This window comes from Mustela lutreola, chromosome 4 (genome assembly GCF_030435805.1).
Source record: "Mustela lutreola isolate mMusLut2 chromosome 4, mMusLut2.pri, whole genome shotgun sequence".
Lineage (NCBI taxonomy): Eukaryota > Metazoa > Chordata > Mammalia > Carnivora > Mustelidae > Mustela > Mustela lutreola.
In genome coordinates this window covers 2,557,017-2,582,557 of record NC_081293.1, presented here as the reverse complement: position 1 = coordinate 2,582,557, position 25,541 = coordinate 2,557,017, and the positions used below count along the sequence as shown (strand labels likewise).

Genomic DNA, 25,541 nt, shown 5'->3' with positions numbered 1-25,541 from the left:
GGGACATGATGAACACACCCGAAGCTGGCAGAAGAAACAGTTCAAGGGACTCCTTCAAGTGCCGTTCATCTCCGGCAGTGCCCAGCCTGTGGCCGGCTCTGGCCGCCCACCCACTCCGTGCACTGGACGCAGGTCCCAAACGTCATGTCAGTTCACCTGGAATTACTTCCATGGGACCCTCCCAGAGACGTTTAAAAAGCCACCACCAGGATGTGATTGTTACTCCTCAAACAACATTTACAATAATTCCTTCTGCTAAGAAATCTGTAGTTTCTGGTTAAATTTCTGCATGTCTTATCAATGTCATATGTGATTGATTTTGTTTTGTTTTTTATGACTTGTCTGAATCAGGATCCAAGTAAGGCCCGCATATCCGGCGGGCTGATGAGCTCTGTCTCTACAGATTGAGGGCATCCCTTACTTCCCTCCCTTGGACTGTATTTTCAAAAAGCGAATTTCTTCGTAGAGTTTGTGTTAAGATTTTGCTAATCATGTCTCTATTGTGTTTTACCTACGCCTCTGACCTCTGCATTTCCTGTGAATTGGTAGTGATTGGAAAACTTGATCAGATTCGATTTTTGTGTTTTGGCAGAAGTTGTTTTGACTCTTGCCCCTCTGATCTTTGCTGCTGACTTTGTTCCGTTCATCGGTGTTTGCGTTTCTGCTACATTCACCGGCCGTGTGCGCATCTTTCATGAACTTCCATCTTCGCCCATCTTTCTTTTGGGACCTTTATCTTTTTCTTAATTATTTTTAAGACTTCTTTATATATTAAGGCTAATAAGCCTGTTTTTCTGTTACAAATATTTTCTCCACTTTTTTTTTTTAAGATTTTATTTATTTATTTGACAGACAGAGATCACAAGTAGGCAGAGAGGCAGGCAGAGAGAGAGGAGGAAGCAGGCTCCCCGTCAAGCAGAGAGCCCGATGCGGGGGCTCCATCCCAGGACCCTGGGATCATGACCTGAGCCGAAGGCAGCGGCTTAACCCACTGAGCCACCCAGGCGCCCCTAATTTTAAATGTTTAAGAAAAAAACTTGTAAGTGAACGATATATTAAAAGGAGGCAAAACATTCTGAACGATGTTGATGCCTCTTCTTTAACCACTTAACCGCGTTTTTGGGTTTTCTGAAACGAGAGTTTTAGGATTTGTGGGTTTTGAAGCCACCAGAAACTCACTTTGTGAAACGACACACGAACAGTCCGGGAGGGCGGGCTCAAGGCCAAACCGAAAACCGAGCTGCTGGCCCTGCGCAGACAAACCGCTCGTCCGCTTCCTCAGCTGACGAGGCGGCTCTATCCCTTCTCTTCCGACAACGGAACACAGACGGGCGCCGGGGTGCTCAGTCGGGTGAGCATCTGCCTTCAGCTCGGGTCGTGTGCCCGGGGTCCTGGGATCGAGCCCCGCGTTGGGCTCCCCGCTTTGGCCTGCCACTCGCACTCGCACTCGCACTCCCTTTCTCAAATCTTTTTTCAAAAACGAGAACACAGATGAAGCACTTTAAGGCAAGAGCCCTTCTGTGGGCCTCACGGGTGGGGTGTGAGGTCTGACCTGTTCGCCGACGTGCTCGGGTCCCGCGGTGCTGACAGACTCACGTGGCCGGGAGGGGTGGCTGCCGTGGGAGGCGTGTGGCCGCCCCGGGCACTCTTCCAGCGAATCCCAGCAGGACACGCGGGCCTCGAGTCGGCCACGCCGGGCATCCTGGCCTGGCCCTCACCACGGAAGACAGAAAAGACATCCCCGCGCTTACCTTCCGACTTCATAAACAACCGCTTCTGACAAGACGGCAGACCTGGTGTCGGCGCCGACAGAGCGGTGGGCGGCGCGCTCTGGGAGGGGGTCCCCCCCACTTCCCTAGGCCACGCTTCCCTGCAGCGAGCGGCCCCGGCCACAGCTCGGCAGTCCACACCGGCCCCCAGCCACGCCCTGTGCCCGTGGCGCCTGCCTCCCCAGCTCCGCGTCCCCCGTTCTTCTCCAGGGAACAAGCATTGCTCTCCTGACCCTGAACACAGCCAGACGGGGCGTCACCTGCGCGCGGCTCTCCCTTGTGGCCTCCAAGGGCAGCGCCTGAGGAGGCTGAGTGGGCGGGACAGGCCCAGAGCCGAGGGGGAGGCCGCAGGCCGGGGCAGGGGAGGCCGGGCTGGGGTGGGCCCTGAGATGGGGACCCCACGGCCGTCTGGCCTGTGACCCGGCCTGAGTGGACGAGACGCGCAGAGGAGACACCGAGGCCGTGCGTCACACGCACTCGCGGACACGGTGTCCGGGTGGGAACCGGAGGGATTCGTCAGGAAACTGCCGGGTCCGGCCTCACCCCCACCTTTGTCCCTGCTGCTGCGGCTCGAACTTCCGTGTCCTTTTGCTCTGCGGAGAAGTGTCTGCTTTGGGGTTTGAGGGGCTGCACGGTGGAGCTCGGTGGCAGTCCCCGAGCGGTCCCCGAGGTCGTCTGTGCACGCCTGTGTCTCAGGCTCCCCGCAAGGCCTGTGCGCCGTCCCCGCCTTGTGCAGATGGGAGAGGGACAAGGCTCCAAGACGCTGGTGGCCGGCTCACGCAGCACGCCGCCGCGGGGGACGTGAGCCCCGCACCCCGTGTGCCCGGCTCTCCGCGGGGGCTTTCCAGGCAGGAGGAAGATGCACGGGGCTTATTCGCTACAGAAAAGCTTTTCATTCCCTAAGTAGCCAGGGCGACGTGTGTGCTGCGGCCCTCACCACAGGGACCGAGTCTGGGTGTGGCCGCCCCCTCTCCCCGCGAGGCCAGGGCAGAGGCACGAGCTCACCCCAGAAGAAGCGCTGTGAACCTCAGAACTCCAGAACGCCCGCTGTTTCTCGGAGAACGAAGACGTGTCTCCTTTTGAAGAGAGGGGCCCGTGACAGCTGTCGCACAGCACCCATTCAGGGCCACGAGTCCCAGCCACGCCGCTCTGGGCCTCGGCTGTGCTGGCGGGGACGGCCGGCTTGGCTCAGCAGACCGTGCCCTGACCCGCGGCCAAGTGCCCACAGACCGCCCAAGACGCTGGGGGCGGAAAAGTCTCCTCTGCCTCCTGCAACACGGCAGTGTGCCCTGCGGTTCCGGATGACCCACGGCCGGCTGGCACTGCGCCGGCTTCCTCCACACACGGGTCTTCTCCGGCCCGTCCGCGCCACGGGAACCCCCTCCACGACCACAAGCCGTGGCCATGCGTGGACTGGCTCTTCAGACCACCAGTGCAGGGGGGTGGCCGCTGGCGGAGAACATGGCCCTGGGGATGACGCAAGGACAACACAGGGCGTGCGGGGGCTCTGGGAGGGTAAAGGGCCTCGGAGCAGTCCCATGACCCAGTGGTCTCCGGGCGACCTTGCCTGTAGGTACCAGGACATCTCAGGAAGCCTTCAGACCCGGGGAGAAGGCCGCCAGTCTCCACAGTCAGACAATGCACAGAAAACCCAAGAGAAATGAGAAATTTCCATTTTAATATAAAAGAGGCTCTGTGTCTGATAACTTCATTTGGGGAATTACACAGAACAGACTGGATACCCGCATTCACTGAAATTTAGTGTAAGATTATAGAGCATTTTAAATATAAAAATAAGACTTTTAATTACAAAAGAGTACCCGAGCAGCCCCGGATCCATCCACAAAACGACGGGAAAGTGTGAAAGCAGGGCCACATCCGGATACCGTTCCAGAGGCCACACGGTCCTCAAACCTCACAGGAAATTTGACACTGACATTTTTTTTTTAACTTTTAAACGAGGCAAACGATTTCCTCGTCAAGAAAGAGACAGACGTCTGAAAGGTGCGGCGGGGACGCCGGGCTGAAGACTCCTCTGAGGCGACAGGGTCCTCCTGACTCGCGCGGCAGGCGGTGGGACCTCCCGCCCAGGGCACGCGGGCTGCGGTGGGACGGGTGGGCACCCAGTCCATGCTGAGGGCGACCCTCGTTGGCACACAGACAGAACCTTCCAGCTGGCACTCCTACTGGCTCTCGGTGTGGTTAAGATGTCCCTACAATGATACAAAAACACACGGTGGGAACGGATTCACCGCGGCTGTCACCCCCGCGCAGAGCTGCACCTAAAATGACAGGCCGTCACTTGGGAAGAACGTTTTATTTCCGAGGTAAATACACGTTTACAGACTACACATAACGTATAATAAAGAAGATATTTAAAGCACTTCCTACAGTGCTTGTTACATAGGAAGTTCTCAATAAACATTATTTTTCTTCTCCCCTATAGTGCTATGAGGGGAAAAAGAGTGAAAATAAAATTTATATATTCATAAAGTAGAATTTTTAAAAATTATGTTGTCTATATATCGAGTAGGGGTCCAACACAAAGGCGCTGTGGCAGGGACCAGGCTCTGGACACGTCCCAGGTTCGTAACAGTCCAGGGCCCCTGCCCACCTCGCCTTACGCCCCCACCTTCACCCGCAGGAGGAAACGGGAGGACCCGATGGCCCGGGGCAGACAGGCGGCCCCGCACTGAGCCCCTGTGAAATGACCGGTCCTGCCCAGCATCTAGGAGCCTTTGTCCCACTTGGGCACTATCCCAGCAGAGAGCAGCGTGAATCCGTGACCCAGCGGCAGGAGCCGGCAGGGGTCCTGTTCTGTAAGACCGCGTCATGATGCCAGTGGGCTCCCCGGGCTGGCGGAGGCCCGGAAGGGTGGGTGGGACCGGAAAGCCTGCTCCATGACCGTGTCCACTTCCGAGAAGGGGGTGCTGCTCTGAGCCATGGGCACCCAGCCCGAGAGACCTGGCACTGGCGAACAGTCGGGGAGGTGGGACCCAGGCTCGTGAGCTCCTGTGTCACAGACATGGCTCACCCAGTGGCTTGGAATGGGATGGTTTGGAGGCCGCTGATTCTACCTGAGGGGGCGGGTCTGGAAGGCTTTACACAGGAGAGGTATCTTGAGTGGACCAAAAAGACACACTGGAATCCTACAAGGTGGGAGAGAGCCTCCCAGGCAATGAGAACAAGAGGTCAGAATGTTCTAGAACCAGAGAAGCCATCGGGGACGACGGAAGCCACGTTCAGGGCACACACAGGCAGGGATCTGGATGCAGGCTGCACCCAGATTGTGAAGGCAGGAGCTGAATTTACTCAGCAGGCCGGTGTTCCCAGCACAGGAAGACTGGCTGGTCAGGAGGGGACTGCACAAGGCCACCACCGTCTTCACCACTGCCGCCAACAGCGCCACCAGCACCACCAGTGCAGCGCTCGGAAACCAAACTTTCTTTTCAAGAAGGTCTTCACTGAGTCGTCTCCAACTAGCCCCCGTCCCCACCCTCCCTGTGCAATGGGGTCTTGCTGGAGGCAGAACGGACCAGACGGTAACAGTTACACAGACAGCCACGTCAGCATCAACACTGAGCCCCAGGACCTCAAGCACAGAAGAACCCGCAGAAACTGCTCCTTAACGCCCGTCGCCCAGCACTTGCCAGGTTCCCGCGTCACTCTAGTCACTCTTCTCAGCGTCTTCCAGTCTGTCACCGTCCATCTTGCAGTGCAGAACCACAGTGACACCACAAACCGGAGCCTGTCTGTCCCTGACCGAGTGGTCAGGCATGCGGTCCCCGGACCTTGCAGTGCCCGTGGTGCACGCCAGCCCCCTGGGGCGCATGTGACAGCGGGGTCTGGGCGCTGACTGCGTGTCCGACTCCACAGGAGCGAGGAGAGTCGTGCCCGTAGGCCTGCGCTCGCTGACGATGCCGGTGCCTGAGCAGGCCTGAAATGTCATCTTGTAAGAAACCGTGGGAACATGTCACTTTTGATAAAATACACTTCCAACAATTTTCCACCAAAGAAAGATGGTTTGTTTTTTTTTAAGACTTCATTTATCCACTTGATAGAGATCACAAGTAGTCAGAGAGGCAGGCAGAGAGAGAGGAGGAAACAGGCTCCCTGCTGAGCAGAGAGCCCGATGCGGGGCTCGATCCCAGGACCCCGAGATCATGACCTGAGCCGAAAGCAGAGGCTTAACCCACTGAGCCACCCAGGCACCCTGAAAGATGGGTTTTGAAGACAGCTTTTATTTGTTTCTAATACTGGGACTAAAGGGGCCTCAGGCCCAAAGGGGTCCACATCTGGACAGGGCACAGGGAGTGTCAAAGCACAGATCCTCTCGGAGGCAGAGCAGGGGAAGCCTCTGGGCCTACGACGATCCTCCGGAAGGCAGACAGCTGACTTCCCATCAGAAACACCGAAGTCAGGAGGCAGTGAGAGGTCGTAGGCACAGTGAGGAACTACAGTCCATGCAGAGTTCTGGATGCAGCCAAACTAGCCTCCAGAGACAAAGGTGTTCCTAGGACAGCCGCAGGTACACAGGATAGGCTGTGGCGAGCAGACCTGCCTGCGACAACTACTGAACGGAATCCTGCAGGTCCAGGAACCCAAAGCCAGTCCTTCACATTTTTCTGAAAGTGCGAACTGGCCTTTCAACACGGCTCACCCTCTCCTCCGGGCAGAACAGATCTTCCCCTTCGAGAAGCTTTTGTTCTGTTCTTCTCGCCATCTGAAGACTTGCTGCTCCCCACCTCCAGAACAAATCACGGGACTGTGCCTTGTCTCCGAATCTCCACCGAGTAAGACTTCATCTCTCTCTCCCTCCATCTGAGCCACCATCCCGGTGCACCCACCAGCCTAGGGCCTCATGCTGTAGAGGGCCCCCCTCCGGCCCATTTCAGCTGTACCTCTCCACGGGGTAAAGAATCCGCAGAGCCAACTGGGTGTGTCCACCCCGACCGCGGTTCCCCTTCCAGACTCTTCTCCACGTTCCCCTGAGGACAGGCCGCTCCATGGCCCTACTCCAGAGGTTTGCTGTCTGTTGCAGGGAGGCTCTGTGAGGTGGGAGTGGGAGTGAGGCGCCTGGACGTGTCCTTTGAATGTGCTCAAGGCCCCGTGTCATGCAGGACAGAGCCCAGAAGCAGGGAGAGGCGTGCCCAGCAGCCAGCTTTCCCACATCCCACAGGTCCCGGGACAGGACTCGGAGAAATTCAGGGATTCTGTATCGGAACCTGGCCTTCCGCCTTGTCACGAAGGCCGCAGTGTCAGCGAGCACATGAAGCAGCTGAGGAGAGCAGGGCCTACATCAACACAAAGGACACCTGATTCTTGAGGTGACTTTTTTTTTTTGCCTCCATTCCAGATTTTTCCATAGCTCGGAGGCTCTGGAACTTGCTGTAGCCTCATCTGTGTAGGACCCTTCTAGGGCATGGGAATGGACAACAGGAATAACTCAACAGTCGGCAGTGCTCAGCAGCTTCCAGTGAGCAACTCGGAACAACACTGAGCAAACTTTATCATCTCCTCCCACAGATCACCTTCAGAGGACCAAGGTCAGTAACTGCTCCATTTGGGGCGGGGGGCGGGGAGGGCAAGTGGGTAGGACTGACGCGGGGAGGTGGAGGCGGCCAGGTGGCATCCCGTAACCTTGCCCATGCGTCCGAGGTGGAGTCGGGTGCTCGTGCTGGGGAAGGAGATCTAGGGCTGAACCTGGGCTGAGGCTCGTGCTGGGCGCAGGTCCCCCAGCCCGAGCGGGCGACTCACAACACGCACATCCCAGATGTATGAGGATGGGGAGCACCGCGGAGGAGGGCTGTTGAGCTGGGGACAAGCCGGGAACGTGGAGGAATGTGCATTCTGGAAAAGCCTCGAGTTTACAACAAAAAACCACACAAGCCGCACGCCCAGCTTCCGTGGACTTCGGAAGTGGGCACGAGGGCAGGCTGTCCGAACTCGTGAGCGGCCGCTCTCCCCCAGAACCGTCCCAGCGCGGACCCATGCGGCCGGGCTCTGGCGGAGGGGCGTCCGGGGCGCGGAGAGAACGCCGCCGCGGTCTCCAGCAGGCGCCCCTGTGAGGAGCCCGAGCACTTTAATGAACCCACTCACCCGGGGCTGCTACTGTCTTCTAAATTTTAAGATTTTTCGTTTTATCCCTTTTGACCGCTCTCACCCTCGACGTTTGGCAGCCCACGCGCCGCTCTCAGTCTCTACACGCTGCTTTTCTTCTCCTAAGACTCCACGCGTAGTGGGAGTCTTCTTCTGACTTCTCTCGCTCAGCACAAAGCCCCTGAGGTTCACCCATGTTGAGGGTTCACCCACGTGTTGCAAACGGCAGGACGCCATCCTTTGTTTATGGCCGAGGAACGCTCCGCTGTGCGTACACGCGGCTTCTCTAGCCGCTCACGCGCCCTGCGTTCGAAGGTTCGTCTTACATCCGACAGGCAGGAGGGCTGTGTCCCGGCACTGTCCCTGCAGCTGCTCTTGGGTTTCTGGGTAGGTAATGACAGCGGCTGGAAATGACAGTTTATTTTCTCCTGTCCGATTCCTACACTACTGCTTCTTTTCGGTTGTCTTTATGCGCCAAAAGTCAGAGCATCATCCCTCCCCGGGCAGTCAGGCACCCGGCCCACGAGCGGACTCAGCGCGCTGAACAGAAGTGAGACGGCCGGCGAACCTGTGCTCCTCTCTGTCAACACAAATGCTTCCACGAAGGGGGACAAGCCCCAAAACTCCCCAGGATAAACACTTCTGTTTCTGGTTTGCTGAGTTTTATTCTGGGTGGAATTGGGGATAACTAGACGCCGTTTCTGCATGGACTAGAAGATCATTTGGGTTTTTCCTCCTTTGGTCCAGTAGCCACTTTCTAACGTGAACTCACCCACCTGTTACTTCACAGAGGATTTCTGCTGACCTATAAAGCCACCTGCGATGGTAGCTTTTGGGTTATCTTTCACAACTCATCTCAATCCCATTATTACTGGTCCGATCCTGTTCTCTTCTGGAGTCAGTCTGGGCGACCGCATTCCCTGGGTGGGGGCGGGGGGGCTCCCACTCTGGTCATCCTAGCCTTGTGCTTGGTACAGCCGGTCCCCATGTTCACACGCGCACTGTCCCCTTTGAGTGCGTCAAAGACGTCATGCCAAGGTTTCCCCAACAAGAGGTCCGGGGTCAAAGCACCACCCGCCCCGAACAAGCCCTCCCGCCTCCCCAGCAGGTCCACAGAACCTCATTACCTTCCCCTTCACCGTGATGATGTGTGCAGACTCCACGCCCAACACTTCAGGAGAACGAAACAGCTACAGACAAAAACGCAACACGGCCTCACGGAGCACCGCGTAGCCGGCGGGGAGCGCACGTGAGAGAAACGCCTGAAGCACCCTGCATCCCCCGAGTCCGCCCGCCTGAGGAGAAAGCAGCTCATCGTCCTCAACTTGGGGTGTCTCCTTCTCAGCAACATCTTTTACTCCTTTAGTTTGTATCAACGTTTTACATGTTCACACTGGCTCTCCACAGCCTCATACTACACGCGGTCTTCTGTAATGCCCGTAATTCATCCGTTTTTACTGTGTATACTTCATTGAGTTAATATACCCAAACTGATCTATCCACTGTCCTATTGGACAGGCGGGTTGTTTCCGGCTTTATGCGAGCGAGCAATGCCACTTGGTCTAAGTTCTGTACACATTTCTTCGAGCATCTGTTAAGAGTCCCAGGAAGCAATCTTCTGGGTCACCCGGAACAGCCACCACCACTCTGAGCAGGTACCTGCTCTGCAAGTCACCGAGCCTCGAACGAGGTGGTCCTCGAACGAGAGGGGCGGACCCTTTCGCTCCGCATTCTCGCCCGCACATCCATCGTCAGCTTCCAGTGAGCAACCCGGCACACTGTTCAGACTCCGTCTCCTACGGATCATCTTTAAAGGGCTCGGGTTTGGCAAGCAGTTCCTTTTGGATCAGGGGAAGGGATACGTGGGTAGGACTCAAGTGGGGGGAGGTGGACTAAGGCTAGAGGACAGAGGATGTCCCGTATCCTCCACACTGGAGCTTTGTTCCTATTTTTTTCTTGCTAATTCGATGCTTTAGGTTGATACCCTTAATTACTAGCAAGGCTTAACGTCCGTTTACATTTACTGGCTACTTTGGTTCCCTCTTCTCTGAACTGCCATTTTGCAGACTGTCCATGTATCTGCTACACTCCATTTGTATGTCACAAATGTCTTCCCTGCCTTATGGATCTTCTAAAACCGTAATGAGGAACTTCGATATGCAATGTGTCTTATGTACGTAGTCAACTGTATCCATTTTTTTCCCGTGTGGCTTTATTAGATTTTGTACTTTGCACATTTAGGGTCTTTAACCTTCCACCCACCTCCCAAGACTGATATGTGTGAGGGAGACATCTAGTCTTCTTTTTCCCCATAAGATGGCCAAACATCTTGGCACAGTTAGAGGACTCTGTGCTTCCCAAATGACCTGCTCTACCATCTCTGCAATGCATATACCCAACTTTAAAGCCCACAGACTTACGGCACTGGTCTACTTCCCCACCCCTGGGCCAGGAGCACACTGTCGGAATTCTCGCAACTTTGTAATGTGTCTTGACGTCTGACGGTGACCTCTACCACCTGTTCTTCCATTCTTCCGCTTCTAAACTGGCTGTCTACACGTCTTTCTTCAATTCTGGGAAATTCTCAGCTACTGTCTTTTTAAAAGCCGTAAGTCTTTTCATTATCCTTTTCTTTTCTGTTCTCTAAATTCATTCCTTCTGGACTTCCTGACAGAACTTCCATTCTTAGGGGCGCCTGGGTGGCTCAGTGGGTTAAGCTGCTGCCTTCGGCTCAGGTCATGATCTCAGGGTCCTGGGATCGAGCCCCACATCGGGCTCTCTGCTCAGTGGGGAGCCTGCTTCCTCCTCTCTCTCTGTCTGCCTGCCTACTTGTGATCTCTCGCTGTCAAAGAAATAAAATATTTTTTAAAAATTAAAAAAATTAAAAAAAAAAAAAAGAACTTCCATTCTTTCTTCTGACTCCCAATCACAATTTCGTATTTTCCAATTCATGCTGTTTTGGATGACTTCCCTGGACAAACCTAGTTCACCAGCTCTGTCCCAGCTCTGCCTCACTTCAATGATTGTACCATTCACTTTGATTGTATCCTTCACTTTTAGAAGGGCTTTTTTTGGGGGGGTTGACCTTCCAATTCTTTTTTCACACTACCCTCTCATCATGGCTCTGTTTCTTCTATCTTAAATCTTATTATTTTTGAGGGCGAGAGAGCGAGAGAGAGTCCGTGAGGGGGAGGAGGGGCCGAAGGAGACAGGGAGAGATTATGTCAAGCAGATCCTCGCTGAGTGCAGAGCCCAGCACGGGACTCGATCTCACGACCTAAGTTGAAACCAAGTGTTATAGTGTGAGTCGCTTAACCCGCTGCATCACCCAGTGCCCCTGACTCTATTTCTTATTTGTTTTTGAAATTCAAAATAATTATCTTTATAGTGAACTTCATACAGTGAAGGTCTTTCAGAATCTTGGAGGTTTATATTCTGTTTGTTGTCCTTCCAGATGGGACCCCAGCCCCACAGTGGCTTATCTGTTTATGTCGTTATGTTGTTCTGATGGGACATCCTCCGTGCAGACGGCCTCAGCTCTGAATCCTGCGTGCCCTGGACGGTGGAGGTGTCCCCGAAGGATGATTCTGCATCTGCCACTGTCCAAGGCCTTAAAGGACTTCAAGAGCCTGTATCTATTTTTATGTTCATGCTTTCTTTTTGGTTCTTGTAGCACTGGGACAGAACAAACATGGCGCCCACATCCGTGTATGGCCTGGTATTTTAATTTCTAATCCCCTTAAGGTACAAGCAGTTCTCCCAGGCTCAGAACTTTTTGCAAGGGTCCAGATTCTGGCTCCCATGCCTCCACGGGTCAAAGTCACATCTGCCTCTGGGCATTAGGAGTTCGCCCCCTTGCCCTCGGGCCCCTCCCCGCCCCATGCCAGGAGCAGCCCCAACAAAGGAGGACCTCACCACGGCCACCAGGATGTGTGTGCACGCACAGACCGCCCGTGTACCTGGCAGCGCCGTCCACCCACAGAAGGCAGCACGCACGTGGGTGCAGCCGAGCGGCTCCGAGCGAGTCTACGTGACGTTTTCCTTAAAGTGCTTCTGACCCACGGCACCATCTCCTCGCAGTTTCACTCACTCTATTTAGAGAGAACGAAGCACTCATTTCATTTTTCTAGTCATCTCAAGGCTCTGTGTTCCTTCAGAGCCTGGAAATGAAATCCATAACACAGTTTTAAAAAAAGAGAAAAAACCACACTATGTTCCTGGTTCCTGCACTCTAAAGACATTCACCGTCAGAAGCTAAATCCAGGGGCACCTGGGTGGCTCAGTGGGTTAAAGCCTCTGCCTTCGGCTCAGGTCATGATCCCTGGGTCCTGGGATCGAGCCCCACATCGGGCTCTCTGCTCAGTGGGGAGCCTGCTTCCTCCTCTCTCTCTGCCTGCCTCTCTGCCTACTTGAAGACAGTGTACACAAGTCAATCCAAATGCCTCTGTTCTGGGATTCACCTTTGGCTGTCCTGACACAGCCAGGCCCTTCTCCTGGCCAGAGCATTCCTCTGGTCAGACTCATCCAGCACTGAGCCTTGGCCAAGGAGCTGTCCCTGTATCTGGGCAAGGCGGCCGTGAAGACCCAGGCCCCCGCTGCGGGTGAGAGCCGCTCGCTGCGCCCAGGGCGGGACAGGGAAGCCGTGAGCACACGGACCGGCCAGGAGGCGCAGAGAGCACCGCGAGCCTGCCCACAACCACGGGGGCCCCGACTCCTTATCTCTCAAGGGATGGAGCTGAACAAACTCAAGGATCCTTGACAAACCTGGGCCAAACGGACAGGCGTGATCTGATTCTCACAGAAGCAGTGACGTTTCCCTTGGTTCCATCTGGTGGCGTTTTCTCGTCTCAGGCTAAGAAGAAAGGACCGACAAGCACGAGCTTCTGCAGAAACGGGACACAAAGGGCAAACGCGCTGCACCTCGGCCTTCTCTCCTCTGTGTCAGGACGTCACATTTTCATCCCCGCCTCGGCTGCGGCCCAGGCAGCGGGGCACGAGCACGGCAGCATCCGCCGCGGGCCGCAGGCCGGGGACAAGGGTGGGCCATGCGCGCCAGCTCCTGGGCCACTCCTGAGCCGCTCCTGGGCCGCTCCTGCCTCGGGGCTTTGCCGACAGATGTCGTGGAGGCAGGAAGCAATCACGGATAAGACAGAGAGGCAAACACAGCAAGTATTTTAAAGGTCACCCATTTAGAGATCAAAAGTGCGAAGAAAACAAGTGTATCCATTCAGAATCAGAACGTTCCCCCATGGGCTGGCCCGGATGGCCCTGTGGGGACACCAGGCGGCGGGCATGGCCCAAAGCCCGGACGCCCCGGCCTGGATTTCTGCTCCCGCCTCTCCCCGCAGCGGTGAGACAGTGCGTCCCGGCGCCAACAAGCGAGCAGCACAGAGGCGGGGAGACGGCTCCCTTCGCGCCTGCCCCCCGTCCCCCAGCACTCGTGAACGGGCTGCTACCCAGAGTCCGCTTGTTGTGGGGCGGTAGGGGGCGGTGTGTGTGTCTATAAAACCAAACACCTGCTTCGCGCACTGGCCTCCGAGTGGCAGTTCGCTGGCAGCCCAGATCCTGACATGCAGGTCGCCCCGATAACACAGCGAACCACCAGAGCGTGACACAGAAGGGCCTGACTGTCTCCCAGGCTAATGCCAGGCGGCTCCGAGCTGGGCCAGGGGCTGTCCACCCTCCCGAACACTGAGCACGCTGGCCTCAACCTGGAGACCCAGAGGCCCGTGCTTCCAACAGCAATCTTTCTCTTTTTTCCCTCCAGGTGGACTTGTCCTCTTTAGATAATTAAACCCAAAAGGGTCTAGTCAGAGAGGGACCTAGGGACTCACACAGGGAGTTTAACTGGCTTCAAGCACACTAAGGGAGGAAGAGCAGAAAAGCCCCGTGGGGGAGGGCGAGGCAACCAGACACTCCCTCCCCAACAGCCTCAGCCTCCCCCAGGGCAGGTCGGGGGGAGGACCTAGGGAGGAGGTGGCATGGCCCAGGGCCAGGAGCCCAGGCCACTCACAGAGCTGGGACCACGGGGACAAGTCTGCAGGATCTGGCACCCTGGAGGGAGGGGCAGAGAGAGAGATGCTCCCGCTCCGGCCGGCCTGTCCCCTTACCCCCGCGTCCAGGTCAGAAACCAGAAGCCGAGGAGTCCCCACAACGCAGAGCAGAGCAGAGGCAGGGAAGGTTGCTAAGGAGGAACAGGCAGTTGCGAGGGCTCCTGTGCCGGGAGCTTGGGATGTCAGAGACCAGACACTCCTGACAGCCAGCATCTCCACCTCAGCCAAGGAAGGAAATCTGTCCTTCCTGGAGTTTTCTGCCTTACTACCCCCTCAGCCCACCGGAGCTTCGCTCGGTTGCTTGGAGAGCTCGCAAAGCCCTGCCAGGTTTCACTTAATGGGTCAGAATCCGCAGAGGACGGCGTGGTCTCCACCCTCCCCGCGGCTGCCGCGGACCCCATGCCGGGCCGGCGGAGCCAAGCCGAGCAAGGAAGCGGGGGGCAGGGCTGGGCCCAGAGGAGCGAGCACCTGTGAGGGACGGGGGTCCGCGCGCGGCCGGTGGCACTGCTTCTGGGCTCGGGGCCCCCGTGGGGCAGCACAGAGCAGTGGGGCAGACACCCCGGAGCCAGAGCACCACACCTCACCCCAAGGACGGGGACGGTCTTCCTGCAGGTGTCAGTCACCTGAGCAGGACACAGCAGAGCTCAGAGGAGGCGGCTCTGCCCCGGCAGGGACCTTGCAGCAGCCGAAGCTGTGGTCCCCGCACAGGCAGCCGGCGCAGACCTACAGAGAGGGGACCACGCGCCAACCTGGAAATGAGGCGGGGAGGCCAGCTAAGAAAGGCCCCGCACACCTGTGAAGCCAAGACTCCGCACTCACGAGAAACGGTTCATGTTCAAAATGAGGAAAAGCTCAGGAGAGAGAGCAGGTGCTCGGGCACAAAGCTGAGAGCGCGTGAAGATTCAGGGCAGGACCCGCCCGTCGGATGAGGTCCTGCTCAGTCAGAAGCACGCCAGGAAACCAGGTGCAAGGGAGGTGATGGGGGAGCAGGGTGGTGATGGGGAGCACAAAGAGGTGATGAGGAGGCACCGAGGGACGTTATAGTGAGAGCAGCACCAAAGCAGCCGAGACTCACTGGCAGGTTTCCCGTTAGGGCTCCACAGACCCCTCAATACAAACTTTGCTTCTCTTTGACCCCAGGTCCCCACCCTGGGTCCGCTCTAGGAAAACGGTACAGGACAGGGCACACTCACGCACACGAGTGCACATTTGTGAATGGAGCCGTGTATCTAATAAAGTCTTCTGGAATTTGGAATTGCTGCCCATCTGTGATTTACTGTTAAGCACCTCTCCCTGGGATCTCACAGTTCTAAAAATACTATTTGCTTTTTATTTAACACTGAACCTTCTGATGTTCCAGAATACAAAAATGGTGTCTTATTATTTTAAAAGCTTAGGAGAGAAACTAGCCATATTATTAGAAAAAGAAGATATATGCAGCTATAGTCTGTTCAAATATCAAGAGGTGTGACTTTTCAAATTCACATTTCAATCTTTATTTACATAAGACTTTTAGAAACAGTGGGTGTAAATATTAAATCACCCAAGCCTGGGTGAAATTTTATTGAGAATAACTACAGATAAAGGGAAACTGATTTTTTTTAAAGTCGGTTTCTGAAATTTAGATGAAAAGAATATCGAGCACTAAGAGAAAAAATGATGTATTTACCTATCAATATAGGTTCTCTGCTCACAGATTCATTTCCTATGAAACAGAACAGAGGCAAGCTTGGGGAGTTACAAAGGAAGGAAAAATCCTAATCAAATAGAAACTGTTGTTCAAACAGAATATTAGCTAAAATGATCCAATCAGTTGCTTGAGCCAAATTTTTTTTCTTTAAGCCATTCATGCCAGAACATAGCATCTCAGAGCATTAAGAATCCATATGACGTTCCAAGTGAGTTAGAGTTAGTCACTCATAATGGGGCTGCCTTTCTCAAGGTAAACCTTATGTAATTGTATTCCTGGGCATGTGTGCCTGTTATAGGAATCGACCTAAAATACAGTAAGTTCTAATTACCAGATCTCTGACTTCACTATTGTTCAGGATTATAGCACAGAATGCAGCAGCAGAAATTCTCCTGAAAATAAGAGTATGAAAAGCACACCTTCACAGAACGAGTTGGACACTAAGCTTTGTTTTCCTATTTCTACAATGACTTCAGACGATCGGCAGTTCACGTGGGCCATAACTGACACAGCGCTAGGTCTTCAGTTAAAACAAAATCCGTGCCTCTCACTGTAAAACATGTAAAACCCGGCAGCCTGCGGTATGCCCATTCAAAATCTTACAGTGGATCAACCCAATCTTTTGCTGACCAAAACAGAGCAATACAATTCTCTAAACCCTGCAGAGGGAAATCTAAGAAACACTCATGTGTACAGAGTACACACCCCAGTTTCTACACACACACACACACACACACACACACACACACACTCTTCTCGTGGTTTCTATGTGGCAATTAAATGTAATTCTATTTTATTCCAATATTAACATTCTAAGTCTAAAATACAAAAAAAAAAAAAAAAAAAAAAACCACAAGAATTACAGAGGTTACCAAGGACATTAATTTGTTTTTAGAATAAGCGCAAAATTAATAACAATTGTACTATTATGCTTGTGTGTACTTTACGGTACTCTGCCCAACAAAGGAAACTGAGATTCTGATCAGCCACTGTAGACCCCTTTATGTTGAATTAACAGTGTGAACACTGCATTTCTCCTTTCTCCTCCTGAAATCTGCAGTTTCTGTGAAGTTTATGGGAACACCAAAGAAAGTTTAACCAGGAAAGAAGAAAAAAATGTCCATTCCTATTCCTATTTTTATAATTAACTGAGGTCAGGGCTTTGCTCCAAGATGCCCTCAAATGATCTCTTTAACTGTATCCGGTGGCCTGTTCCCTTCCCTGAACCCTGTGTTGAGAAAAGATTTTAAGTGCATTTTCATTTCTATTTCCAATCTGAAGCTGGAAACAAATCAGTTTGCACCCCAGCAGAAGCCAAGAAAAGCTTAAATCAATCTGCACCTTTTTATTTATATCCCTCATTCCTTAGAAAGGTAATTGCCGTTTTTATTAACGTTGTTTTATGGATCTAATATTTACGAACAAGTCTGTCTTTTATGTCACACAAGAAGGTTAATGCACTTACAGACTCCCCCGCAATACATCTCGGGCAAGGCTGGGCCGAGCTCCCTCCACCGTTGAGAGGAATCTAGTCAACAAATCAGAGCCGCAGACGCATCAGTACAGACACTATTTACACTTTTTATTAAAATATTCAAGTGGGTCACAGCTGGCTTGGTGGGAACAGGAACCTACCCCGACACGTGGCCGCCCCTCACCACTCCAGGACACCGGGGCGCTGAGGTTTGTGGGGGGGCAGGCCCACTCCGGCCCGGCTGCCTCTCCTCTCCTGCATGCCCGTTTCTGAAAGACACGAAACATCACTTGAGGTGGCTCCAGGAGCACGGGACACTAATTGGATTTGCCTTCCGTGAACTTCGGCGGCAAACACAGACCCCTGCAGAGTTGCATGAGTTTATAGGATGTCTGAGGGGTGATTTTAAACGTCGTCTTTCAGGAACACGTTCCATCAATTACATTTAACTTCATTATTTCTAGCACTGTTTGGTGTTTACTTGGCTTTATGGATTTAAAATAGACATTTTAAACAACTTTGGTTAAAACTCTTCTAATAAACTCTTATGACTGGTTTATTGATATTGAAAATATACAAAATCTATCAATTTTGATCTGGAAACTAGTTACACGCTTTAACACATTTTGCCTAGTTCCAAGTTCCATACTTTCTTAATACAATATGAATAATTCACAGGAGGATAATTCTTTGTTTCATTGACACTGAAGAGCAAATTAATTTTACTTATTTTCAGGTTGTACACATGCTCTGTAAGTGACAGCCTTCGGGAAAGTTAGCATTTGGCTTTTGCTTCCCCATGAACTAAAGAAGATAAATCACAAAAGCAATCCTCAAACACAGCAGCTACCACGGCGTCACCTGCACCAAACGAAGAGGCTGCCGCCAGACTTGCGATCTTTTACCAGAGAAACGTCCTCCTGAAAACCACCGCAAGTCAAAAGAAAATTGGAATTTACACTCCCAAAACATAATTAAACATATTCAAACATTTGAGGATATGACAAACCACCCTGAATTAGAAATGCAGAATTAAAAACAGAAAAGGACAAAAACGGAGAGAGCAAGGGATTGGTAAGTTGGACTCAGGATAGTAATGGAAAAAAATAAAATCACCTCAGAAGTAAGGAATCGATTACAGAGCATCCAAGAAGAATAAATTCAAACAAGACTAACAAAGGGCATTGAGGAAAGACAGGATCACAACCAAGAGGAGGACAGTGACAGAAAGACTGGAAAAGGGGAGGAAAGTAAAACAAGACAGCAAAGCTAACATTTAACTCTGTAAGAAAACTCCCAGAATAGAAAAAGGCCCAAATCTTCAAAGGAAAGGGCTCACAGGGTACCTGAGAAAAGGACTCAGAAGCATCAACTCTGAAATGCCTCCCAATGAAACAAGGGATTTCAAAGGAAAAGACAAAGTCCTCAGGGCCCGAGGGCAACAACCAATGACTATGCAATGACTATGGCAGGCGATTTCTCAGAACCAACACACATGCACCCCAACGAGGCAGCAACATTTTTTTTAATTCAATTAAAGTATGAACCAAGACTTTAAAATCCAGCCATCCTTCAATTACCAAGCCCACAGAAATGCAGTCTTTGACAGCGTGACTCTGGAGAGGAGGACACCCAGTCAACCTTTCTGGAGGACTCTACGGGAGGGTAAGCTTCACCTGCCCCGGTGATGACTGCTATAGCAGAAGGATTTAGGAGACACACATAAAAATACTTAGATGTACACATTATTAGGCCGGAATAAAGGTGCACTGAAGCTGAAAGACCCATGTGCAAATATGACACACAGTGACAAAACAGAAGTAATTCAACTAAAAAATGTGAGATGAAGGAAGAGGTAAAGAGCAAAAACTGTGAGTAACGCACAGGTGATTACCATATACGCAACAGGTGTGCACGAAAGAATGTGAGAAAAAACCAAATCAGACAATAAAGAGTTCAACAAAAACAGGTTACTAAGGACACAGAAATAGGTTTAAATACAAAGGTAATGACTAGAATATACAAATCTCTCTAAATCCAAAATAAAAAATATAAAAGTGAAGACTACAGATCTTATAAAGGAATTGCAAGTACAACAAAATACGCAATATACAGTAAAGTCCATACCCTGATAATATAGAAAACACATTTTCCTCAAGAATCTATAGCACATTTCCTACAAATGGTCATATATTAGGTCACAAAGAAAACATCAACCATTTCCATAATGGTTTAAATATCCACTTGGATATTTAAAAAATCTATTGTTGACATAAATACAAACTAAAAGTATAGAATTTTAAAAAATAATTACACAGAAAGCACAGAATCTATGGGATGCATTTAAAGCAGTAATCAGAGAAAAATTCATAATAACATTTTTATCAATAAAAATGAAAAAAAAAAAAGACATTAATCAACCAACATGCCTTAGCTTGTTAGTACCCCAAAACAAAATGCAAGAAAACATGGAAGGAAAAGCTGACTAATGAGGGGAGGTTTTCTACTAAAAATAGCAAAGCTAACTAGTAATTAATTCTAAGTCTAATGGTTTTTTGCAGGGCTGGGGAACGGGAATTAACAAAGTAGACAATCTACCAGCTACTTGATCAGGAAAAAAGGGGAGAAAAAACAAATGAGGAGAATAAGAAATGACACAGGGTAAGTGACCAGTGAAACAAGAAATTTTAAAAATCCAAAGAGACTCCTTTGTAGACCTCCATGGAAACAGACTCAAACATGTTGCTGGCAGGGACAGCTCCCCAAGGAAGCTCAGATGGCCATGACCGAGACTGACCCCACCGTAGTCAGAGAGCCAAACCGGATGAAAGTCAGAGAAGACAAAGTTTCCCAAGGAGGCACCTCCCCAGAAGCATCAGGCCAGAGAGCTTCACAGGGGTTCTACCAAACACTGAAGACCAGAGAGTTCCAGTGCCCTACGTAAACTGCTCCAGAGCACTGACGGGGATGGAGAAGTCCCCAAGTCCTTTTACGAAGCAGGAGTAATACTGATACACCAGGTAGAAAAGAACAAAGAAAGAAAACCACGACTAGTGCCCCTCATGGATATCAATGCACAAATATTAAATAAAACACTAACAAACAGAATCTAACACCACAAGAAGAAGCCACATACCATGACCAAGTACGATTTTTTCCAGAAATGAAAGTTGGGTTCAATATTAGGAAATCCGGTATCATTCCTTGTATTAATAAACCTAAGAAAAAGATGTATGATGATACCAGTATCAGTATGTATCAGTATCATACTGATGATACTGAAAAATGCTTAAAACTTAAAACCCATTTATAAAAATTACAGGAAACAGAAATTGAGAGTTATATTCTTAACATGATAAAATATACATACTTTATTCCTAATGAGAGTATCTTATTTAATGGGAAAAGACTAGTGGCATTTCCACTAAAACCAAGGCAAGGATGTCCAGTCTCCATTTCTGCTTACGACCACCCTACCCTAGAGGCATTACATTACCCTAAATAATTACAAAAGATAAATCAAATGGAGGCATAAGAATGGGCTAGGAAGTAAAACTATCACTGTTTGCAGATGTCATAATATGCATCTGGACACCCCCCAGAGAATCAATGACAAAACTAACCCAAACAATGAAAGAATCAATTGACTAGTAGGACACAAAGTTAATATAAAAAACTGCCTTGAAATATAAAATAACTAGTTAGAGAACATCCCAATTTAGATCATTATAACAAGGAAGAATGAATGTTTAGGAATAAGTTTAATAGGAACTGCACTCAACCTGTACAAGGGGGATGTAAAACATTCTTGCAAGACATGAAGGTAGAAATGAACAAATGAAAAAGCATCTCCTATTGTTGGTTAGGATGACTGAACATTAGAAAGAGGTTAATTTATCAAGTCAATGTAATGCCAGTAAAAACACCAACAGACTACGGTGTAGACTTACATGGGTTGGTAATAAGGGTCATATGGAAAAACAAACACGCAAGAATGGCCAAGAAAGGGGCACCTGGGTGGTTCAGTGGGTTAAGCCTCTGCCTTTGGCTCAGGTCATGATCTCAGGGTCCTGGGATCGAGCCCTGCATCGGGCTCTCTGCTCAGCGGGGAGCCTGATTCGCCGTCTCTCTCTCTCTCTGCTGCCCCTTTGCCTACTTGTGATCTCTCGCTGTCAAATAAATAAATAAATAAAATCTTAAAAAAAAAAAAAAAAAGAATGCCCAAGAAAACCCTGAAAGGAAAATCAGAATCTATGGGATGCCTTTAAAGCAGTAATGGAGAAAAATTCATTAGACTAATATTTTTATCAATAAAAATGAAAGAATAAAATTAAAACTACTGGACACAAAACCGTATATAAAGACTCGACTTTTAAAAAGGGTAGAGCCGGCGACGGACAAATGGGACTGAATACAAAGTGCAGAGATAAGCCTGACTGCACACAGAACTCTGCCACCACACGTCGCTGGGCTAAAGACGGGCCTTTTACTACATGGCACCGGGACAACAGGGTAGCTGTTTGAAAAAAGATGAAATCAGATGTGTGTTTTGTATCATATATACAAACGAACCTCAGGTGGACTAAGGGCCTAAAAATGTAAGAAAATGAAACCACAGAACTCCTAGGAGAAAACAGGGGCGAGCTGTTCGTACAGACAGACTTTCTCACTGTGACTCCATACCCAGAAGCAATGAAACAAACACGGATGAATTGGACTACATAAAAATAAAAATGTCATCAGGGCAAAACGGAACAAAACAAAGCAAACAGTGCCCTCGACTGCACAGAATGTAAGTGACAAACTGGAGGAAGTCTTTTCAGCCTATACCACAGGAAAAGGGCCACTCCCCTTAATATATGAAACTCTCCTGGAAAATGAGGGACAAAGAACCAAACACACAAAAGAAACCTGGAAAAAAGCCATGAAGAGACAATTCACAAGAAGTTTACAAGTCCACGCTCACTCACACTTAGAGGAGAGCAAGCGAGAAGACCGCACATGGCACTCGGCATCTACCAGACCGGCCACGGCCGAGATGGGAAGCGGACTCTGTTGGAGGGTGTAGGGAAACGGGCTATCCTGCACTGCAAATTGTGCAGGAAACCGGTGCTACCTAACAAAAGCTATAAACAGACTTTTTAACCCAGAAATTACACCTATAGGAACTTACCCAATAGGCACACCTCAGACAATATGAGAAAAAAAGGCAGCACAGGGTTATTCACTGTAGCCCTGGTTAAGCTGGAAGATCCCAGAAACCACCCCAGTAGGCACAGGCACAAGAGCAGCTGGAGAAGCACCTGGAGAAGCAGCTGGAGAAGCACCTGGAGAAGCAGCTGGAGAAGCAGCTGGAGAAGCACGGCACAGCTCAGCAGCGTGGCTCCAGACAGCTATAAAAACCAGGGGAAGACCTGCACGGACCAGCTTGTGGTGATTCCCAAGATTTACAGCGACGGGAGAAAGTGCAGAAGAAGAAGAGAATGCAAGAAGGGGGTTGAGCTTCTGCCTGGTCCAGAGGTATCAGACACCTGCCGGGGCAGAAGCAGGAGTCTGGCGGAGCCTCCGGTCCCCAAGGCCACCAATCTGAGCATCTGCCAGTTGATGTGGGAACACTGCGGCCAGGGATTTCCAGATTTTCACATTTACCTCAGAGAATCCTGGATCACTTCCCCACAGATTGACAGCCTGGAATCCTAAGGAAGACCAAGACTCCTAACATTCAGCCGAGTTCCTCAGTTCTTTAATTTGCATTAGAAACACAGCTTTTGGCTTTAACAACGGGGAGGAGTCAAGATAGTGGAGAAGTAGCAGCTGAGATGCCATCAGGTCAGAGATCAGTTAGACAGTTATCAAACCAATGCGAACACCTACAAATCCAACAGGACACTGAAGAGAAGAGGAGCAGCAATTCTAGAAACAGAAAATCAACCACTTTCTGAAAGGTAGGACCGGCGGAGAAGTGAATCCAAAGCGACGGAAGATAGACCACGGACGGAGAGACTGGCTCCCAGCAAGCGGCGGAGCAACGGAGCACAAAATCTGAACTTTTTTTTTTTTTTTTAAGATTTTATTTATTTATCAGAGAGAGAGGGGGAGAGAGCGAGAGAGGGGGAGAGGCAGACAGAATGGCAGGCAGAGGCAGAGGGAGAAGCAGGCTCCCTGCTGAGCAAGGAGCCCGATGTGGGACTCGATCCCAGGACTCTGGGATCATGACCTGAGCCGAAGGCAGCTGTTTAACCAACTGAGCCACCCAGGCGTCCCCAAAATCTGAACTTTTAAAAGTCTGCTCCACGGAGGGACATCGCTCCAGAGGCTAAACCGAGGTGAAGCCCACACAGGGACAGCATGGCCTCAGGTCCTGCAGGGTCACAGCAGAATCGGGGGTGTCTGAGTGTTGCAGAGCTCGCAGGTATTAAAGCAGGGAAGCCGGCTACAGAGACGGAGCCGAGGAGTGAGCGCTCAGCTTGGGCTTACCTTGAACTCTGATCCGTGGCACAGTCAGGCCACTGTTCTTTGAGCAGGGACCCCACAAGTGGTGGATCCAGGGACATCCCCCTGCAAGAGCAGCAGGGATCTGCTGGGTTTGGAGACAGGGCTGTGTGCCAGAGACAGAGACACAGGTCACGGGCTGGGGGAGCTCGGAGCGCGGCCAGAGGCCAGGGAGACGGGAGTGTCTGAGTGCTTTTCTCCAACGGTGCACTGAGGAGTGGGGCCCTGAGCTTTCTACTCCTCCAGGCCAGAGATTGGGCGGCTGCCATTGTCATTCCCGTCCTCCGGAACTCTACAGAGAGCGTTCAGGGAAGAAAAGCTCTCAGAGCGAACCCCAGCGGATTACTTAGCCCAGCCCAGGGCAAGGGTGGTGCAATTCCCCTTCAGGCAAAGATACTTGAGAATCACTACAACAGGCCAGAAGATCAGCAAGCACATCCAGCCAAGACCAAACTCACTGATCAAGAAGAGCAGAATTCCAGAGGAGGAGAAAGCAAAGCATGGAATTCATGGCTTTCTTTCCATAAGTCCCTCGTCTTGCAAAGTTAATTAAATTTTTTGAATTTTTTTCTTATTCAAATTGTTTAAACATTTCCTCTTTCCTCTTTTAACGTTTCTTAACAAGTTTATCTTAACAATACCTTTCATTTAAAAAAATATTTTTGAACCTTCATTATTATAGTCATATTTTATCTTTCATTGTGTCTAACTTTATTTTTTGCATTCACATGGGGTTTTTGCTTCTAAAAAAAATTTGGGATACAACTTATTCTAATAGATCAAATATACCCGAAATCTAGCATAGGGCTTTGTTCTAGTCTCCAGCCGGAGCAAATTCTCTCCACTTTTCTTTTTCTTTCTTTTCCCAACCAACTTATCAACTCCTTTTTTAGAATTTTTTTTTAAAATTTTCATCTTTATAGTCACATTCCATCCCTTCATTGTGTTTACCCGTATTGTGTGTATGTGTATCTATATCTATATATACAAAGGTTTTTCTTTCTTTAAAATTTTAGGAGGTAGTTTCTTCTAAGAGAGCAAAATACTCCCAAAATTAAGTGGGTGGCTCTGTTCTACTCACCAGTCTAATATATATATTTTCTTTTTCTTTTTTTTCCTTTTTATTTCTTCTTCTTTTCTTCATTTTTTTTTCTGAACTTCTGTTTCCCCCTTTCCTTCCCCCCATGATTTAGGGTCTCTTCTGATTTGGCTAACACACATTTTTCTGGGGTCTTTGCCACCCTTTTAGTATTTTATTCTCTCCTTTATTCTTATCTGGATAAAATGACAAGGCAGAAAAACTCACCACAAAGAAGAGAACAAGAGGCAGTACTGAAGGCTAGGGACCTAATCAATACGGGCATTGGTAATATGTCCAATCTAGAGTTCAGAATGATGATTCTCAAGGGGCTAGGTGGGCTTGAAAAAGGCATAGAAGGTATTAGAGAAACCATGTCTGGAGAAATAAAAGCCCTTTCTGGAGAAATAAAAGAACTAAAATCTAACCAAGCTGAAATTTAAAAAGCTATTAATGAAGTACAGTTAAAAGTGGAGGCTCTTACTGCTAGGATAAATGAGGCAGAAGAGAGAATTAGTGATATAGAAGACCAAATGATGGAGAATAAAGAAGCTGAGCAAAAGAGAGACAAACAACTACTGGACCTTGAGGGGAGAATTCGAGAGATAAGTGATACCATAAGACGAAATAATATTAGAATAATTGGGATTCCAGAAGAAGAAGAAGAAAGAGAGAAGGGAACAGAAGGTATATTGGAGAGAATCATTGGAGAGAATTTCACTAATATGGCAATGGGAACAAGCATCAAATTCCAGGGGGTGCAGAGAAACCCCTTCAAAATCAATAAGAATAGGTCCACACCCCATCATCTAATAGTAAAATTTACAAGTCTTAGGGACAAAGAGAAAATCCTGAAAGCAGCCCAGGACAAGAAGTCTATAACATA

The 25,541-nt window shown here is 50.1% G+C and overlaps 1 protein-coding gene across 3 annotated transcripts in view; it reads right to left on the bottom strand.

Moving 5' to 3' along the window:
• Positions 1 to 3,428: 3,428 nt before the first annotated feature.
• The window catches only part of C4H10orf143 (chromosome 4 C10orf143 homolog), a 40,321-nt gene continuing 18,208 nt past the window's right edge, over positions 3,429 to 25,541 (bottom strand). Inside the window, exons 2-4 of one of the 3 annotated variants that reach the window (XM_059172812.1) lie at positions 12,633 to 12,751; positions 11,828 to 11,959; positions 3,429 to 3,982 (exon numbers count right to left, since the gene is read on the bottom strand). In XM_059172812.1, coding sequence (XP_059028795.1) covers positions 12,721 to 12,751 — 31 coding nt within the window. In that variant the 3' untranslated portion in view covers positions 3,429 to 3,982; positions 11,828 to 11,959; positions 12,633 to 12,720. Of the gene's footprint in view, positions 3,983 to 11,827; positions 11,960 to 12,632; positions 12,752 to 17,076; positions 17,140 to 17,246; positions 17,355 to 25,541 lie in introns of all 3 variants that reach the window. The other 2 variants (XM_059172813.1, XM_059172811.1) reach the window with 2 other exon arrangements.